Source organism: Apus apus, chromosome 1 (genome assembly GCF_020740795.1).
Source record: "Apus apus isolate bApuApu2 chromosome 1, bApuApu2.pri.cur, whole genome shotgun sequence".
In the NCBI taxonomy this organism is placed as follows: Eukaryota; Metazoa; Chordata; class Aves; order Apodiformes; family Apodidae; genus Apus; species Apus apus.
Window position 1 is genome coordinate 16,902,078 of NC_067282.1, and position 20,685 is coordinate 16,922,762.

The window sequence follows — 20,685 nt, forward strand, 5'->3', positions numbered from 1 at the left end:
CTCACCTTCGTGTTAAGACAACTACTGATAACAGCTAGCAACTGAAAGTTAGTGCTGTTTGCCTGAATGTATTCAGATCTGTGTCGTGGTAATTTTCCTCCATATTGTCTAACCATCTCGACTCTGTTACTGCTCATGAGGAGGAGGAGTCAGAGTCATGTGAAGGGGGTCTCTGCTGTTATTCTTCACGACTTGCCTGTGGGAATACGTTATATTTGGTGTGAGACTTTGCTTCAGTCTTGTGACTGTGACTAGTAAGACTAACCCAGACACGATTGAGCTTGTCAGTGAAGTAGCACCGACTGTGCTTAGTACTGTGTTGAACCAAGTAATTACTGTTTTATACTTTTTCCTCTGTTTGCAGATAGGAATTACTCTTCTGTTAAACTGAACCATGAATCTTGCATTACATGATCTGCTCATTTGTTGTCGTCGCCTTGAAAATGAGAAAGCTGGGGAGCGAAGGGTAACAAGTTTTCTTTTGGTGTGTCTGCCTCAGTTACCAATAAAGGGAATAATTAATTACTCTTTTTCTTGAAATACATTTTCAGAAGGAAATTGAAAATTTCAAGCGACTCCTCCGTGATTCTGAGACAGTTCTCCAGCTGGACCGGAATTCTGATTCTAAGGAAGGGAAGCAGATCAACTGGGATGCTGTGTTTAGGTAGTTTCTTTTTCCTTTGTGAATGGTCACAATTTTCTTACACGAAACAATCATTCTTTTTTTTATTGGGCCTATTTAATGCTTGTCTTTCTGCAGATTGATTTAGAGCTCTTGTTGGCTTGTAAACGAGAAATTACTTACGCTGGTCTCTAAAGGAGTTAAATTTTAAATAGCCAAAAATGCAACACTTACCACATACAGAGAACTTAATTGCTAGAAAACTGATCATTCGTTGGATGGTTGTTTTTCCTTGAAAAAAAATCAGTTACTTTCTTCTATTGAAAATTATCTTCTGCATCTGATTTTCAATATATAGTTCATATGTAGATTAGAGATGGCTCATTAGAATTTTTTGTGTATCTGAGTCCTTCAAGACACAATAGAAGGACTGGCTCGTGAATTAAAGAAGCTGTGCTGAGGCTTCTCATAAAGCAGATATGATCTGCTTTAGGTGTGCTGCAAGATTGTACTGAGTGTGAGTAGGGCAAGTTCTTACAGCAGCTGGGAACAGTGTTAAGTTTTATGTTAAAAGTGCATCTGAAATATAAAGTTTTCATGGACTGTTACCTGTTCAGCTTTCTGTTATGTTTTAATTGGACAGCATTGGAATAGTTCTTGTTTCATAGCTGTACCAAAAATATTGTAAGAAGTACTGGACACATTTTATATTTTGCTTTTGAGATGGCCAGTAATATATTTGAAATGCATAGGAGGAATACAAAAAGGAAGACTAAACTCAACACAAATAGCAGTCCAGAAAATCTACAGTAACTGCCAGTGGCAAAGCCAGTGAAAAGTTTAATCTATTCCTAGATCTAAAGTCTAATCTATATGTTAATTTTAAATGATGGAGAAACAGGACTTGAGGATTTAAATTAAGTAATAAATGTACAGATCCTGGATTAATACCTCTTTTATTTTTGAAGTGTCTTGCAGAAATATTTCCAGAAAGAACTGAAGAACCTGCAGCTGACAAAACCAAATGCATCTGCTTCAACCCAAACTACCAGACAGAAAAAGATGCAAGAAGTTGGAAATTTGGTCAAATATTTCATCAGATGTGCTAATAAAAGTCAGTAATATGTATTCATACAGGATTATCGGTTTGGTGCTTTGCATTCAACTTTGCATTTTTACTCTGAAGCAAGTTACCAGGGTAGGGTTCATCTTGCTTGCTTCCAGGTGTTTGCAGCTTAAATATCTTCATGTGACTCAGTCCTTCGTGCTCCTGCTCAGCCTTTGTGCATGTTCAGTGCCTTTTTCTCCTTTTTTAATGTGTGTATAACTGATAAATCCTCTCATGAGTAATTTCTTTCTTACAAACAGTTGTTTAAGAAGGTGATTCCTAACAGAACTGCTTCTGAATTGTTGGAATTTACTTTTTTTTTAAGTAAACATGTACAAACAATTGATTTCAGATTAATCTGGCTCATTTTGGGTTAATTACACTCTCATGTTGTTTCTTCATATAGGAGGACCCAGACTAAAATGTCAGGAACTTCTGATTTATGTCATGGAAGTTTTAAGAGATCCAACAAGTTGTGCTGTTTATGGATCTGATTGTAGTAGTTTACTCCTAAAAGACATCCTGTCAGTAAGGAAATATTGGTGTGAGATATCCCACCAGCAGTGGACAGGTAACATTTTTAAGCCTTCTTACAAATGTATTTTCCTATTACAGAGTGCATTTTAATTTGTTTGCTGCCCTGTGGTGTAAGGTACTACAAAAAACATGGAGTAAAATAGTGTCAGCCTTCAAGGCATATAGGTGAAATAAACAAAGCAGCAAATATTAGGAATTGATTGTTTTGTTTCTTTCTGCATTCTGTTTGTCTGTTGTTTGCTGTACTTACATACAATCAGGTTATGGATGCATGGTCTCCACAGGGCTTAACATGTATAACAAGTCCATGGAATGTGTGTCCTCATAATAGACATAGTAAGACTAATGGTGTGCAGTTGTTTTCAAGTTCTTAGGTATTGGTTGGTACAATTTTTATATAGTTAGTGTAGTACTATTACATTTTATTATCTGAGTTTTGTTGGCTTATGCAGGTCCTAAAAAAACACTGAGTCACTGCTGTTACATGCACACATTGCATATAAAGAAAAAAACTAGAAAGCTTAGGATTTAATTAGACAAAAATAGATTAAAAAGTTGGGTAGTGATATTGTGTGCAACCTAAACTGAGTGGAAATATAAACATAATTTTTCACTTCTCAGAAGTCTGGATTTTTCTCCAAGACAGTTCACTTATTTAGCATGGAGAAGAATGTTTCTATATTTTAAATAATCTGACATGTACTAAGCTCTCAACTCATCTGTTTTAATTTGTTGATGTAATAGAACAGTAATTGAGGGAAAAAATGAATATGTTAAACTTTCTACAGCCTAGTTTTTTGAAGGTTGCATGTGCATTTCTGGAGTAAGTGTAGAAATAGTCTGTTTGCATAGTGTAGTGCTTTGAAGTCATAGTTCAGGGTTCTGAGAAGCATTTTATGAGAAAATACTTTGCTTTGTAGCTTCAAGAGAGTTGCTTAATTGCAGAATTGAAATAAACCTGCAAAGAACTCAGGAGAGGGGTCTGGTGATAACTGGGAGTGAAAGGGGAGGCAAAAAACCTGATCTAAAATTGAACCGTTCAGGATGGGAGAAGTGGTTGGGCAGTTAGAGAGCCTCAGGGTGAGATCTCAGCAGTTAAAGAACTTTTGACTGTTTGACCATAGAGATAGAACTGGAAGTTGAAGGGGAAGCTGGACCTGTATGGCAAAGCTGCCTGAGACTAGGAGCCAGTGAGGGGGGTAGAAGACAGAGTGCTGTCAGCCTGCAAGTTGGAGCAGAATGTGAAAGGTGGACTGGTCAGATAGGGAGGCTGGATGCTGTAGTCCAGAGCAGTGAGCAGAAAAAGCTTACTGAAGAACTGGTTACTCAGGTAGAACTGAGGGAAGATAGGGAGGGAATGGGACAAGAAGCCAGGGATGTTGAAGACAGGTGTTGAAGCAAGGCAGGGAAGGGAAACTGAAGCTTAACGTCACTGGAAGGGTACATACAGGTTGCATGAGGAGCCTATGGAGTTGCTGTGTGGTAGTTATGTAGTTTAGGAACATGGAAGTTAGCTGAGTCTGTTTGTGTATGGATTTTGACATTAGATCATAAGGGGCACAATGGAATTTAGTTACTGAAGTGAGACAGGACTGAAGGCTGTAAACAGACTCAAATCCATTAAATGAAAAAGGTTGCCTTTATTTAAGGAGGAATATATGAGCTTTGCAAAGGTTACCATAACCTTTTTAGTGATTCTACCTTAATGCTTGTTTATAATTCTTGGATTCCAATGGAGAAGTCTGTTTTCTAGTTAAAAAATCAGTGATTAGGTGGAGGAGTTGAAAGTAGGAGCATGGATTCTGGCTGTTGCCCCAAAGCAGTTAAATTCAATAAGCAAATACTGTAATTCATGAGGCACACTTATCTGCTGGAAGTTCTGAGCTTCTGAATGTTGATAGTTGTACTCTTAAAATTATAAGGAGCTATCATATTGATATATAGTGGCTGCATCATCAGAGAAGTCACATGAGGCCACTAGAAGCTATGTCCCAGACCAGTTACAGTACACTGATGACATTGTGGCATGAGGAAACACTCCTCATGAAGTGTATAGCAAAAGCAAAGAGATCATTAGCATTTTACTAAATGCAAGATTTGTGCTCAAAAGAGCAAAGTGAAAAGACCTGTGCAAGAAATAGTTTATTGGGTGTCAGATGGCAACTTGGGTGCTGTTGTATTCCTACTGACGTTGCAGCAATGGCCTCAGTGATCAATAAAAATAATTTTCTTGGAATTGTGAGATTTGGCAAATGCACATCCCTGGATACAGTCTGCTCATGAACCCACTGTACCAAGTCACCAGGAAAAAGGGGTCCTTTGGTTGACAACTTGAGCGACAATAAGATCAGACTATAGGCTGCCAAGTATACCCTGTCAGAAGAAGAAATATGGAATCTGGGTAGCATTTGAAGTAGTGACAATGGAGACAGAAGTGCTGCTGGCTTCTCACTTGCTGGTGCTTGGTGAAAGGAGAAATGCCTTTGACTTTCCACACAACAAGTGTGACCTGAAATAAATGGACTTAAGAGGGAACAGGGATGCTCCGGCCTACTGGAGGAGTTGGTGGGTTGGTCCAAACATCATGACTTTTGGGGTGTCATCACATGTTCAAGAAGTCCTGGAGTAGGTCAGGCTTTCAAAAAATCTGTATTATTCCCCATTTGCTAATGAGTCTTGCCTAGTTGTTGGCCATTGGCAAGGGTGGGAAGTTGTCATTTGACATTCTGAAAAACAGGTGATATAAGTTGATGAAGGTGAAGGCCAGCCAAGTCAATACGCACAAATCCAAGCCATAAAACTGACCATTGAAGCATTACAGAGGAAATAATGCAGATTTTACCTGACTCTTGAATGGTAGCCAGAGGCCTTTGGGACTGGCTTACACGGTGGGAATAGGGAATGGCAGAGACAAGGGAGACAATTTGGATAGATGCCTTGTGGAAAGATAATACAGGGGATTTGAAAAAAAGTCAGTGTATGAGTATGACATGTCATTAGCTACATCCCTAAAGGAAGAGCCACCAAAGAACAAATTAAAAACTGTAAATCAGACCAAACCACTCAAGCTGCTGCAGTCAAGAAAGTCCTGGGTTGGGAATTTAGAGTAGACCTATTTGTAACTTGATGGACTCATGAAACATCTAAGGTGAGATTCCATCTGTCTCTGAGCAGGAGACTGAGAAGTGATTTGACTAAAGATGCTATTCTACAGGTAGTGAAGGTATCTGAAATTTGTTCACTAGTGAAAAAACTAAACCACAAAAGCTGTTTAAGTATGAAAGCTGTCATTTAAACTACCAGATTGGAGACCTGTGGGATATCAACTGCATTGGACCTTTGTGCAGGCTTAGTAGGGGGAATCAGTGTGTCCTAGCTATTTCAAAGACTGTGAGCTGGCTGGAGCCTTGCCCACTCACACTACTGCTTAAAGCACTGTAGTAGGTCTTGAAAAATAAATTTTGTGGAGATACAGAACACCAGAAATAATTTAGTCTTCTAGTGAATCTTACTTCAAAAACAATATAATGAAATAATAGACAGATGAACATTAGATTGACTAAATATACCGTATCTTCTGTTATCTGCAAGCCTTGAGTCTGGAGACTGTCTGAAAGGATGTAATTTATGATGCAAGTAACCTCCCTCTGTACCATTTAACAATTGAGTCTTGAAGAGCCGACAGTTTGACCTTTGTTATGCTGCTGTGCAGGTGTCAGGGGTGTACCTTTTTTGTTAGATAAAACACAGGCAGATGTGGGGAAAAAACTGTGTAATTGGCAGAAATAGCAGAAACAAATGTACACGAGGCTGAGTGATCCTACAACACCGGCTGGTCTGATCTTATAGCTGAACCTGCTTGAAGGACTTGCTACACCAGTCAGTTAGCAACAGCTCGGAGCATCACACTGACTGGTAAACACAAAACAATCTGGAAGATGCTCTCCACCTCCTAAAACTCATCTGCCTCAGCCTGAAGGGGCAGAGGTGTGCTGGTGTGTCAGCATGGCCCTGCTTTAGACCTCCAGCAATGCCTGGGGCAAGGCTCATAGCCAGAACCACTGACAACCACTGCTCTTGTCAGCAAGGAGGAGAACCATTTTTCTGTAACTTTGTAGAGTTCTGTTTGTAGCTTCTGAGACAATAAATATGCAAATTACTGCATAGTAATTAGTGTGTGCATTATTCTGTCCTGACCTAAACCATGGCAGTAGGTTGGAAGGTTTCCATTATTCAGCATGCCTGTTATCCAGCGAGGTAGCAGGTGATACACCTTTGGCACACACACCCATGTTCAACTCTTGGTCAGCTACAGGGGAGCAGTGTTGCTGCTTAAACCTCTGCCAGTCATGAATGTTCCAATACAAAGACCCTATCTGGTGCTAAACAGTGACTTTTATTTCACAGCACTGACAGTTCATAAGAATAAAGTACGTAGAGTTGAAAAGCACTGTTACTCATCAGGTAGTCTGTAACTGGAGGATCACCAACAGGGAGACAGGTTGAAAAGGATGTTCTGTTCCTGTTGCTGGTGTGCTCTTGCTTCTGATGGCACACTGAGATTGTGGCATGCCAAGTCATCATCCAGGAGGTGATGAGATAGACTTCTAAGTGAACTTCTGCATCAGGAGAAATTCCAGATAGCTGATAACTGGTGTGAGCAGTTTGTGATCGTCATAGGATGCAAGCCTGAACTGTTCCTTAATCTAGGAAGGTAGTTGCTTTGTTCAGAGTACATTCACAGCAAAAATGGATCAGATAGTCCCATTAGTGCTCAAAGCCTTCATTCAGTACTCCTGCAGGCACTTAAAGCAGCAGAAGATTCTCAGTCTGTCTTCCCAGTAAGCACTAGCCACTGAAACAAGGAGGAATTGATACTGCCAGAGAGGCCTCTTTCCACTCTTGCTGCATAACAAAGTACCTTGTGTCTTCCATAGTCTAAATGTCCAGATGCTCTATTTGCTGTGCCACCCTCTGGTACTGAAGTTAGCATGTTAGGATTCAGAGCTTGATTTCACCTGTCTGCTGTAGGAATTAAGGCAGAACTGGATCTATCCCAGTATGACCACCACCTACAGAAAACCGTGTCCTTGATACCCTAAGAGCTATGTGAAGGATAGCCATAAGAAACAGAACTACACGTTGTCATATATGTTCAAGGACTAACAGGCTTTCCATTCTTCTACATACTATTCTGAAGAGGAGGAGGCCACAGCAGCTTATTTCCCCTACCTCTTCGTTCCTAAGCTGGTCCCCGTGTTGTTGCAGGCATCCCAGAGAGGATGCTGCAACACTGAACGGATGAAGCAGGGAGAAGATGGAGGACAGCATGAAGGCTGTGTTTGAGAGGATCGTGAGCCTTTATAAACAGGACTGATAGAAGATCTTGGCTTAGATGAGGCTTGACAGGGGCTTGGGAACATGAAGTGCTGGAGAAGTGGCAGGAGTAGCAATTCGAGCATGAGAATACATTTGACAGTTCTCTGAAGTAGTGACTGGTGTTCAGGCAGTTGGAGCTGGAGACAAAAGAGGAAGTTCAGTCAAGCAGAGAAAGGGTTTTCAGCTCTTCCAATAGCTTGTGTTGAGGCCTAGTCCAAATAGTCTCTGTTCAGGTGTCTAAATGGAGCATGGAGGATAAGTCATGACAGCAGGGTTTAGAGACCCTTATGACTTTTTTGGGCCTTTTCTTCTCTGTGGAGAAGTGTTGAGCCTGCTCTTTCAGTTCAGCCAGGTCAACCAGATTTTGTTTGTTTCCAGTAGACCCTGTTGGCCTTCAGGAGAAGGATCATATTGCTGGATGCTATTCTTTTTCTGTAATCAGACCCTGATTTTCAAAAATCATGTGCAATATTTCCCTTTTTTCCCGTCAATCTATGTATATGTTATAGCTATCTTGGCTCTCAGGCAGTTGGGAGGAATCTCAGGAGGTTTCTAGTCCAATCCCCAGCTTGCAGCAGGCTCAGCTGTGAGAACAGCAACTGGTGTTGTGGGATTAAATTTTTGCATTTTTTAATGCTTTTTCTTCAAATTCTCATTCTGCTGCAGGTTTTGCTCCCATTCAGTTTCTGGGCTTTGTGTAAAGCTGTGTGCTTTCCTTGCATGTGTGTTGAGGGGAGGTCAGCAGAGAGCATGGAGAGTAGATGTGAAAAGAGTTCATCCAGTAAGGGCTGTGCAGGTGTGAGCAGGAGTGGTTTCCCAGACTGAGGACATCCCAGTATAAGAATCCCCTGCTGAGCAATCAAAGTAGAGGAGAAGTGAGGAAATAGTAGTGGGAGTTGATTGTGTGGCTGTAGCTACTTTGCTCAGTGTAACACACAGCACGTTGTCTCCCAGCTCAGAATGCGTATAACTTTACTTCCAGTGTAGATGAGACCAAGTTTTGTTTTTTTTCCTTAGTTAACATTTGTGAATAGTGACATGCAGCTGAATTCGGGGTGGTAGTTTCAGTACATTTAATGTAATTCTGTGATTCTGTGATTTTACTTCATGCCTTTTTTATATCATCCTCTGCAATATATATGTTCGTATATACTTATGTATTTATAGCACAATTACACATGATATCATATGTATTTTTTCTTAATACATTTGCAGAGTTTTTGATCCTTTATGGGAAATTATACCTGAAACCTGGGAAGATTGACAGAGTCTTGGTGGCTAGGATAATTCACACACTTGCAAGGGGTTATTGCGTCCAAACTGATGGGTTGAATTCTGATATGTTTACCTTCTTTTCAAAAGCAATGCAGATTGCAAGGTATGTTGCAAGTGCTCCCTTTGTGTTCTGATACCTAATTTTAACAAATAACTTCTTTTAAGTATTTGGGATTAGACTTCAGTAATGGCAGGTAATAATTCTTCAGGCATATTTTGTTCTGTCTTTGAACACAAATTTAATAAATTCTTTTAAATATTAATAACTTCTGCATTTGTTAGAAAAATAATATTCTGAATATAGCTACTGGTTTGTATTCATATTTAAACAATTTCTGTGAAAAGAAATAAGATTTTTTCTTCTGGAAGTTGTAGTGCCTGGTTTATGTTGCAGGCAGGAGAAGAATACTGCAGGCCTGGATCATATCGTGGGAGCCATAAATATCTTCTGCAATAAGTTTGCTGTCAACTGGCGCATACGGATTTGTAAAGTAGGGGAAGAAATTTTGCCTACATTGCTTTGTATATGGACTCAGTATAGACCAAAGGATTCCCTGAAGGAATCAATAATTGAGTTGTTTCGTCTCCAAGTTCATATTCATCATCCAAAGGGTGCAAAAACTCAGGAAAAAGGTACTTGTTTTGCAGGCCTACATTTGTTAAGCTTTGTATGCTTTACTGTGATTTTGGCTGTATTTTGTGTTGCCTGGGTAGGTTTACATGTTGTACCCAGTGGGTGGTACCTGTTATCTTTTAATTGTTTTTGCATGTACAGGTGCCTATGACTCAACGAAATGGCAAAGTATCTTGCATAACCTGTACGATCTGCTGGTGAATGAAATAAACCTCATCGGTAGTAGAGGAAAGTATTCTTCAGGCTCACGTAATATTGCTGTAAAGGAAAATCTGATTGAATTAATGGCTGATATTTGTCATCAGGTAGCTTTCTTTTTTAGTATAAAGCTGACTATATGTTTACCGTGTTGTGTGTTTGCTTTTGAAAGTAGTACGGCTTTAGCGTTTCCTCAAAATCATGTACTGAAATATTAGTACATTTTGTCTGCGTTTTGTTGTGTTTAGTTGTTATTTTTTGGACATTTTAGAAATGTGTGGATTCCTAAATCATACTGGTGTTCACTAGAGTTGCTTATTAGACTATTATCAGAGGTTCTGTTATACTAAAGAACAATAAATAATAATCCTGGTTACCTCTTGAGAGGCTTATACACAGTAAAAAAATGGACCCGTTTAGTTTGTCACTTCAGTTTTCTTGTAAATACTACATTTTTATTTGTGGACTTTTTCATTTCTCTGTATAAAAGGTTTTCACAGAGGATACCAAAGTTCTGGAAATTACCCAGTCATATGCCATTTCACAAAGAGAGTCCAGTGATGGAACAGCAGTAAGCAAGCGCAGGAGGATTGAACTAGGCTGGGAGGTAATTCGAGACAACCTGCAAAGATCCCAGAAGGATTTTGATGTCATACCTTGGTAATAACATCCTTACCTGAAACAGATATAATTACAGACATCTTTTTACGTTTAAGTGTTCACCTGAGTATGTTGTGCTCTCAAATTAGGTGTCTGCACATTCTGTAATTACATATCTAAGCACTAAGCTTAGGTTCTCACAGCCTTTGAAAGTAGTGAGTAGGGTCCTTGGCACTCTTGCTTTAAAAACTGTGTATCTTTGTTTTCCTGAGAAATAACAAATGAGGACTGGTAAACTGTGTTGTAGTGTGTAAGATATTACCACCTCTGATTTTTTACCTGTCACTTGTTGTAGATAATATTTATGCAAGTGCTGTGTCTGTGATTCAGTGTATGAGTATTAGGAAAAAAATGTGAGATTGACTGCTGTTGTAAGCTGGCTGTGTTACAGGACAGCAACCATTAACCCTCTGGCCATTTTGAACTAGTTCACACATTTTGCCGTAATACTTGGCTTGAAAACTGTTGAATTGCAAGGCCTGGCATCTTAGCTTGGATGCTGATTGAGGGCTATTTTGTTTGACAAGGGGAACTTCTGAACTGGAGAGATACCTGCATGCCTTCTTCCAGTGACTGTCGCAGGACCACAGCTAGACTTTTCCAGAACTTGTCAGATGCAGTCCTAAGCCCAAGAATGCTGACTTTTTAACTAACCTAGATTACACTGGGTGTTTTTGGCCATTACTGTTCCTCTCTTTTTCACTTTCTTGGGAACTGCTGTACAAGATACCAGAACAGTGTAGCCACTTGTGGATTGGGTCCTGAGCCAGGGTAGGCAGGTTTATGTGTGTCTTTATTGCTGACAGTATTGAGGCAAAGTAGCTGTTTAGAGTCAAGTTGAGAAGTAGTGAATCTTTAACCTTTGATAGTAAACAAATCAGCTTAATACTGGAAAATATAAATGTGAAATGACACTTGGAGGATGCTTTGTTTGTTAATTTACTCTTGAAGATGCAAATTTGTCTGTTTGGTATTAATTGCTTTACTTTGTGTATTCAAGGTTACAGATTACTGCTCAATTAATATCAAAGTATCCCACAAGTCTTCCTAACAGTGAACTACCTCCCTTGCTCAATGTGCTTCACCAGTTACTGCCTCAGCAGCGCCGAGGAGAAAGGACCCCATATGTGCTGAAGTGTCTTATAGAGGTGGCTTTGTGTCAAAATCAGAAAACTGATTTGAAAACCACCCACACGCTGGAGCTCCAGAGAACCTGGGCAAAAATTTGGTCTCTTACCATTCGTAGCATAAGTTTCCAGCAAATAGAAGCAGAGAGCTTTGGATTACTTGGAGCTGTGATTCAAGGAAACCTTGTTGTGACAGATAAAGAACTCTGGAAGATTTTCTCAGGACCTGCATGCAAGCCCTCAAGGTAAAATGGGACGTAAGGATAATATTAGGTGTCTGATTCATATTGCTCCTAACTTTGCAACCAGAAGCACTGTATTATTGTTGTTGTGGGTGTATTTCTAGTTACGAGCTGCCCATGTCTGTGTTTTAAGCATTTGAAAGGAGCATAAATACATACGTAAGTCTGAAAGTAGAGGCAGAAGAGGAGAGGCAAGCATATTTAAGTTTAAAATTAACTAAAAATGTAAAATTGACTAATAATTTAAAATACCCCTGAAAGACATTTTTTTGAAGTTGAAATTTGGAGTTTCTTCGAAATATATTTTGATACTGAAAAGCATATTCTGAAACAGTCTTTAAAATAGACAGGAAATGTCTGCTATAACCAAAATGCAACTTTTGAAAATGCAGAGATTTTAATAAAGGTTGCATCCTGGTTAACTTTCTTGTGTACTTGGTGCTCCCTGAGCATGCAGAAATACTGACTTTGCTTTAGAGTGCTGATCAACAAACAACACGTTGTTTCTCACAAATGCCCTGTGATTCGTTTTTGTTACAGTTCTGCTGTATGTTGTTTAGCATTACTGATGTCTGCCTATTCAGTGCCAGAAAATTTGGATGTAGGGATGGAACAGAATAATTGTGAAAGAAAGTTGGTCTCTGTGTTAAAGGAGGCAATAATGAAATGGGTACTGTCCTGCTATTTGGAGGAAGAAATGGAAGAATGTGCAGAGCTTCCTCCTGTTCTCTGCAGGTAATATCTTTGTGGTATAATTTTATATGTAAACTCAATCTGCAACACAGAATATTGCACAGGGAGAAGTAGATTTGCAGACTTGTGTTATGTTAATGCTTTTGTAGAGTTTATAGGATTTTTAAGCTTACTGTAGAATGTCATTCTGGGGACATAATTTAGTTATCTGTCCATAACATGAACTGTTAGAAATCTTCAGTGAAAACTTCAGCTTCTTGGAAGATACACTGTTAATCTAGTTAATGTTTGGGTGTGCTTCAGGAATCCCAAGACCTTGTCTGCAAAAAAACACAAAACAATTTTCTTTTTTTACAGTGATTTTCCTCATCTTATATTACAAAAAATTCTTGTGAGCCTTACAATGAAGAACTGTAAAGCTGCCGTGGTTTTTTTCCAAAATGATGATAGATGGTATGTTTTAAAATCAATCATTATAGATAGTTAAACTTCTTATATTAGCAAGCAGAGATAATGAAATGCATAATTCCTCAAGCTCTTTCACATCTTTCTGTACAGCATCTTTCAGGCCTCATAAAAATAATAGCTCTTGTGCAATTTGTTAAGATGCTGTAAGAAGACATGAAAATAGTCTCTTTCTGACAATCAGAGTTCCGGGTACTGAACAAAATGAAAAAAATGTGTATCATCTCTCTTCAGCAACACAGCTAAATATTTGGCTCTTTATGCATAACTATTTTTAACTCATTACAACTATTTTTCAAATAATTTTTAAGTTTACACAAATATGTCTTCATGCTTTTAAAAATTACTTTCCATTCTAATGGAAGCATCAATCTTCAGAGTTTCCTTGAAGGTAGATGCTAAGTAGAAAGTTGAGCTAGATGCTTACTGTCCATATATCCGTATGACTTCCCTACTAGAAGTTAAAAATACTCTTATGAGGGGTTTTGTGCATTTCTACTCCAGTTGTGTAAATTGAGTTGAGGTCAGCCATCTTAACACAAAGCAGATGCTGCTGTATGAACTACAGTAGTAGAATGTATGGTCTGTGTGCAGGCCTCATTTTTCCTTCCAGTTTCTTCAGACAGAGCTAAAATGGTAGACAGTGAGGGTCATCTCAGAGATTAAAGATGAACCAGAGTTTGGAAGTACAAAAAAAGATAAAATGTTTTTCTTGCTTTTTTTTATTTATTGTATTTAATAGTTTTAAAGATTTGTAAGTCTTAAGCTGGCTGCTAAAATAAAAATTATCTCTCTTCTTCAAGTGTGCAACACTTGCAAGGGAAAGAAGAAAACAGTTTTTCTGATGTTGAGGAGCTATATCTGCAGACAACATTTGATGAAATGGGTATTTTCACTAACTTCGCAGTAAATGTTGCAGATAAAAATGTGACTTGTTCAAGACTTGCCATCAACCAGAATCTTAGGGAAACACTGGAGTACTGTCTTTTAGCAATGTCAGAGAGGCTTTTAAGCAGCTATGCTCCTAAGGTAAGTTAGGAATTACTGTTATGTCTTTATATTTGTGCTCCCAAACAACATACTTTCAAGGAAAAGTATATAGGCTTTCATTCCTTTTGTCACTAGAATTGAACCACAAGCATTTTAAAAACTAACCAGTAATATGAAGTAGAGAAAGCTGTATTTCTTTACATCATTGTCAAAATATCCATAGTTTTCATGAATATGTGTACATACACAGCTGCAGCATAGAAGCGGAAGTGTGTGCAAAATTGCTGTGATGTTGATTTCCACTTCTGTGCCCCTGTAATGCTTTCAGTTCTGAGACACAGAGGTCTCAAATAGGTTTTCTAAAAAGAGGCAGTTGTCTGAAGGAGTAATTGTAAAGAAAGCTTCAAATATGAACTACATTAGCAATAACACTGCTCAAGGGAACCCTCTTACTCTCTGCCTTTAGGCAGCATCTGAAGTACTGGGCCTCCAGTTTTGGGCCTCCCAGTACAAGACAGACATGTCTCATTCAGCCTATAGCAGAGAAGGCTTTGGGGGGATCTAGCAGGCTTTGAGGAACACTGCTCATGCCTGTAAGATTATCTAAAGGACAGAGCTGTGCCCTTCACTGTAGTGTACTGCAGGAAAATGAGAGCCAGCAGGTACACTCAAGAGAAGTTCACTCTGGATAGAAGAATAATTTTAGCTACATGAGGACAGTCAGGCAATGGCAAACATTAACCTGCCTGAGAGGTTGTGCAGTCTTCGTCCTTGGAGGTTTTCAAGCCCTGAGCAGCCTGGTCGGACCTCAGAGCTGACCTAGCTGTGATCAGGAGGTGGGACCAGAGCCCAGCTGAGGTCCCTTCCAGCCTCAACTATCCTGTAATCCTGTTAATATCTTCCATGTGTTGGAACACCACAGCATCTCTCCTTCAGAAAAAAAACTTGACTTGTAGAGGAAGAGCCACCATTATAATGGTAAAATATTTGTGAAAACATTAGCAGCGGCCTTTTTCAACTTCTGGTTTCTCACATGTCCCTTCCTTGCAATTTGCTGCCAAGCTTGTGTAATATTTGGTGCACCAAAAGAGACGCTACTGAAGTTTGAAACAAGGTACTGACAACTAGGAGCTATAAAACTCATCCCTGGTTTTGCATCTGTAACCATGGCATGTTTTCCCATCTTTTTTTATAGATACTGCTTTTCAGGAATATGTTAGCGGTCCTCTTGGACTCTCTGAGAAAGACAAATAAATGTTTGTCTGCTCTTTCTCCTGTGATCCAAATAATTTAGGCAGGTAAAAAGGAACCTATAAATACTCCTGCAATATGCAGGCACACATTTACAACTGTCTGTGCCATTTGTTTGTTGACACAGTAGCTACTAAGAAGTAATTTACTAATTTACTAAGATTGGCAGCAGTAGGAATGTGATATCGTTCCTGACTATCTCATACTGTAAAATAGATAAACAGAACACGTGGGAAGAGCTGTAAGAATTGCTGTTGATGGAATCTAAAGCAGAGGAAGAATTTAAAGTACTGTGAAGGAAGGAGCTGTAAGGGCCACGGGACATACAGGGAATGTCATAACATGGAGGGCCAAAAGGACTTGTTAGGGAGCTGAAGCAGCTGCAGTGCAAAACACTAGGATGAAAATCTTTATTAATTTTGGTGAAATCAGCATATAAAAGTGTTTTTAAAAGACAATAAAGAAGTCTCCATTTTGGTGAAAAAGTTTAATAGTTAACCACTTGTATTTATGCTGTGTGTTTGATTTAGTCTAAGGTTGCTGCAGAACACCTTGTCCGGTGTGTCAGTCTCTTGATTGGTGTTCTTGGTTGCTATTGCTACACTGGTCTGTTTAAAGAAGAGGATGCCTGTAAATCAGAGCTATTCCAGAAAGCTAAGGTAGGCAGCAATGTATTTGGGAGGTATTAAAAAAGAAACTATCCATTAAATGTGAAATAATTTTTTAAATTCTATTAATATTGACGCATTTTTACAGCACTAATGTTTCTACTGGCTTCTGCTTAAAAAAGGCAGCTGAGAAAGGTTTAAGGATGTTACTGCTGCTGAAAGAGGAGTCACTGATATTTTGTCAGTATACCAATGCATCTGTTTTGCAGTGGAGAGTATTCTAAATACTGATACCTTTCTGAGTCACCCCTTTTAAATAAATAAAATATAATGAACACGTGGACAAAGAACTACTTAGAGGATGAAAAGTCCTGTAATGTATAGGTCTTTTGTGCAGGAATTTATTATCATCATTTGATGCTTTAGACCAAGATGAAGACAGCTGCTATTGTTGTTCTTACTCCTACTGTGTAAGGTGGTTTCTTGCTTAAATACAGAAACCCAAAAGTTACACATTATGGAGAGATGTATTTTTCTTTTGTGATGAAAATATAAATGTTTCAGGTGGGTCTGAGCCATCTTTTTGTCACTTCTGGAGCAGAACAAGTGAAACAAAAATAAAATTTAAAAAAAGTCCAAACTCATTGATGCACACTATAAATTTCAAAGCTGTATGAATGAGAATCCTGTCCTTCTGTTCTCTATGTGTTTGCTGTTTATGTGCCATCATAGAAAGAAATTTAACTGAGATCTTTTAACTGTGTTGTATTTTCACTAGTCTCTCATCCATTATGCCGGAGAAAGCATTTTTCAGTCTAAAAACAAACTAAATGAAGATGCCCATATCAGCTCACTGAGGACTTTGATAATGCAGTGTACAAAATGTTTATGCAATTGTAGCAAGGTAAAGTTTATAAAGGAATTAATATTTCTTTCTTCTTTATTGAGATCACAAAGTTTGATATACATGTGGCACCTGAAAAAAAATGAAATAACCTGTCTGTACATATTACTTTCTCACAGAACAGTGCTAATAAGATGCTGTCTAATATATTCCTGCGTTTGTTAACATCAAAATTCATGAATGATCTCGTAGATATTTGCAAAAATCTGGTAAGTATGTTCACTCTGTTTCTAAATGCAGTGCTCTTCTGTGAGAGTATTGGTTTTACAGTGTAATAGTTTGCAGGCCAGCCAAATGAGATACTTATTACTGAAAAAATAAATCAAAAGACCTTGAGGTTTTTTTAGAGAATTCCTAACAGGAAACATTTCTATTTAGCATTACAACACAGGCATAGGGGAAAAATAAGAGCATATAAATAACATTCAATCAAGTTTAGTGTGCCAGCTCACATAAAAAGAAGATTATGTTCTTTTTTGAATTTTTTTATTAATGTATTACAGTAAAAGTATATACAGCTTTTATTCCACAGAAAGAATTTCTATAATGCATGACATGTAACTTTAATGTACTTGTAAAGTTTTTAAAGCTTGTTCTTATTTTGTAGTTTGATGGATTTAGAACCTTAAAACACTTTAAAAGTGTTTGTTATATGGGTGTTAAATCTTCCACTGTAAATGACTCCCTTCTCTCTGAGAAAAGTAATAGGGTGGCACATCACTGTGTTTAGCACAGCTCTTAAAACTTCTCTTTTTTGGCTCATTGTCCTGTAGTCAGGCACAGATTGGCAAAATCCTTTGCTTTTTCAGGTGAGGAAAGGCTGAAGGTCTCAGCTTCTGTTAACTTGTCATCTGTTAGGAATGTAGTGATTGGACATTTGCCTTGCTTTCATTTCTCTGTAGTTATGAAGTATAGTGAGACATTTGTGAGTCTTGTAGAAAGAATTGCTTTTCTAACATTCTGATTGCTTTTACTAGCATCTGTCTAAGGAATTTTGTATTCCAAAGAGCATAGTTCAAATCAAACACTTGACATGTGTAGAAGACAGGTTTATCACAAAGGATGAAGTTTATCAATTCAGTGTAGACCTTACTGTTCACTGGGAAACTGTAGTGTCTTTCCTTGTGTTATGCTTGTGGAGTTTCTCATGTCCTTAAAAGCCAGCTATAGAAGGATGTGGTGTCTTTATCAGATGACATATACTGGAAAACCAGGTGAACTGGGAGAAGTAGATCTAACAGGAAATGACCCTGAGGAGAGTATAATGGAAGTAGATAACCAGGTATCTGATGATCATTCAGTTACTGACATCAGTGATACAAATGAATCTGGGGAGATGCAAAATGTAACAGGTAAGTCTTCTCTGTCTCCAAAACTATTTGCAAAAGCTTGTTTTTACAAATAGCTCTTTGCTTGAAAGGCAGTGAGATATAAAATTGTGCTGGTTTATGGTTGTGCTGTGTAATGGTGGAACCAGGTACTTTCTAAACAATTATTAATTCTTTTGTACCTCGTTGTGCTTTAAAGATGTTAAGGAAGTGTTCTAGCTCATTTGGAAAGGAGAAGTTTGGGGTTTTTTACTTTATAAATAGTAGAATGCAAGCAAAGAAGTTAGCTAACTTGTTCAAAGTCAGGTAGAAGTTTTGACAAAGAAGAGGCTAGAAAGTGTGTCTGTAGGATACCTTTCTCTGTCATTAGACTGTGCTTCATTTTCTTAAGAGTAGTCCTGTTTTTCTCCTTTCCCTAGTCAGGAATTCTTGACAAGGTCAGCTTTCTTGTATCTCTGGACCTGCAGAGGGGCAGGAGCATGAATCTGTCTGTTTATTCCTGTTAGGAACTACAATTACTAAGGTTCTCTTTTGTTTTAAATTCTTTCTTAAAATAGTGTGTTTCCTAGTTTTTAATCAGCATTGTGTCTTCTGTTTGTTATTGAATGAGAAGAATATTAGGGTGTTATATTAATGCCAAAACTAGCAGCTGGTCTGTTTTCCCCATAATTTTGAACAAGTCTAGAAGTGTTTTCCAGCCATCCAATAAATAATTCTAATAAATAAAGTTTTCAATTGCAGAAAGTTACAAGAGTTCTAAATGTGACAGCCAGGTGGCATTTATAACTATTTCATTTAGGTTATGATTGAAATTTCAATGAGGATATTAACATGGTACTAATTGTCATAGTATCCATTTGAGGAGGCTTTGAATCCATCATTTAAAATGTATCATAAGTTCTAGTTAACAAGACAAAGGAACACAGCTGCAGGTGGTTCTGTTGAGTTCTTTGTAACCTTGTTGAAGAAATCAGCCATATGTATGAGCAAAAAATTAAAAGACTGATTTAGAGAGGGCCTTTGCAGAAGTGGGAAACATACTCAAAAAGCTGTTACATATGCAGTAACTGTTCAATAACAAATACATGTTACTAGTACTCTCTTCTGAGAACTTAAATTAGTTTTGTAAAGACCTAAAAAATTATCAAGTTTTTTATTGTCCTTGGAGAAGCATTTCTTACATGAAAATCTTATTTTCAGGTGCTTTGAGCCCATTAGCTGAAGAACAGTTGACAAAACAGGATTTACTTCTCCTTGAAATTCTGAGGTTCTTATGTATTTGTGTAACTACAGTCCAAATTCAGACAGTGAGCTTCCGAGCCTCTGATATACGGAGGAGGCTGTTAATGCTTATTGATGGCAGTGTCTTTGATAGTGCTAAGCCATTGCATCTGCAGCTGGTGAGTGTGAGCCTTTTCTACAGCAGATCCACCTCTGTATTTGTTCTGTTTTAAAATTTTTATGTTCTTGTCCCTTGTGTATTCTTGCCTTTCTGTTGTCATTGGTCCCCTGAGAAGACATTAAAATGGCTACTGTTAGAGTTTTGAAGTGTGCTGTGGTTGGGGAAAGAGCAGTTATAATTTGTAAGCCAGAAAATAGGAGCTGAGAAGTATAATCATATTGCCTTTACAATGAATTATTTGTTAGATATGTAGAAATAGTCTCTGTAGTAGAATAGGATCTGTGTTTTAGTTTACAAAGGAAATCTTTTTGACTGCCAAAACTAAAAATTTCATAAGCCACATTACTGTGTGACAATCACTGCATCAAAAGATGAGCAGTCTAACATGGAAGAGCTAACAATAGGTATCCTTGCTGCATGATTTCATAGAAGAGTTACTGAAAATGTTGCACAGTTTTTCTTTCTGTCTAGTTATTTTTTTAAGTATTGTTTTTCATTTTGTTGTTCTGCTTTTTTTAATTCCCCAGTACTTGGTCCTTTTGAAGGAGCTTCCTATTGGAGAACACCTCTTGCCTGAAGATGATGTTCTTAGGCTTCTTAGACCTCTTTCGTAAGAGAGAAACTATTCAGCATGTATTAGAGCTATTCTGCTTCAACAGTTAAGAGTGTTTGGTGGCTGTTTAGTGTTTAAATATTTTTTTAATTTCTTTCTTTCACAGTGATGTGTGTTCTTTTTACCGTCGAGATCAAGAAGTTTGTAAAGTAATTCTGAATAATTTGATTCCTATACCAGGAGAGTTGGCCCAGTCCAACACACGTACTGAAGAAACAGGGCATGCCCAAGGACAATTTTTGAGAGTTGTTGGAGCCTTTTGGTATGTTTTATCTATTTAAAGCAGAAGTCTGTTGGACCTAAAAATGTTACCTTTGCTACCACTGTGCTGTTTGTATGTCTTGCTGTTGGTATCCTCTGGTATCTTTATCCAGCATTTAATTTTGCAGATTTTCTGTGGCATATTTATAGCAAAGAATCGTATCATCCTTAAGATAGCATTAGAACAATAAATGCTACACTGTTTTATATTAACAGACTGGTTGTACTCTGAATTGCATCATTAATTATAATAAGTGATAACTTTAGCAATCAGAAATTAATATTGTTTACAATTGTAGATTATCAATTAAAATGTCAAATACTCCCAAACTGTTGAGCACAAAAGAATGAACTGTGAGGAGCAAAAACTAACTTTTTAGACTTTTTC

General features: G+C 38.0%; 1 protein-coding gene across 3 annotated transcripts in view; it reads left to right on the forward strand.

Annotated features, from left to right (window-relative positions):
- Window positions 1-20,685, forward strand: part of ATM (ATM serine/threonine kinase) — a 66,720-nt gene that overhangs the window by 1,266 nt on the left and 44,769 nt on the right. For all 3 annotated transcript variants that reach the window (XM_051608030.1, XM_051608029.1, XM_051608031.1), the window contains exons 2-20: window positions 365-466; window positions 552-664; window positions 1,591-1,736; window positions 2,137-2,301; window positions 8,862-9,024; window positions 9,316-9,554; window positions 9,697-9,860; window positions 10,244-10,413; window positions 11,414-11,785; window positions 12,323-12,517; window positions 12,833-12,928; window positions 13,744-13,969; window positions 15,712-15,840; window positions 16,568-16,693; window positions 16,813-16,902; window positions 17,886-18,045; window positions 19,222-19,421; window positions 19,951-20,033; window positions 20,143-20,298. In XM_051608030.1, the coding sequence (XP_051463990.1) occupies window positions 395-466; window positions 552-664; window positions 1,591-1,736; window positions 2,137-2,301; window positions 8,862-9,024; window positions 9,316-9,554; window positions 9,697-9,860; window positions 10,244-10,413; window positions 11,414-11,785; window positions 12,323-12,517; window positions 12,833-12,928; window positions 13,744-13,969; window positions 15,712-15,840; window positions 16,568-16,693; window positions 16,813-16,902; window positions 17,886-18,045; window positions 19,222-19,421; window positions 19,951-20,033; window positions 20,143-20,298 (3,065 nt within the window). In that variant the 5' untranslated portion in view covers window positions 365-394. The remainder of the gene's footprint in view (window positions 1-364; window positions 467-551; window positions 665-1,590; window positions 1,737-2,136; window positions 2,302-8,861; window positions 9,025-9,315; window positions 9,555-9,696; window positions 9,861-10,243; window positions 10,414-11,413; window positions 11,786-12,322; window positions 12,518-12,832; window positions 12,929-13,743; window positions 13,970-15,711; window positions 15,841-16,567; window positions 16,694-16,812; window positions 16,903-17,885; window positions 18,046-19,221; window positions 19,422-19,950; window positions 20,034-20,142; window positions 20,299-20,685) is intronic.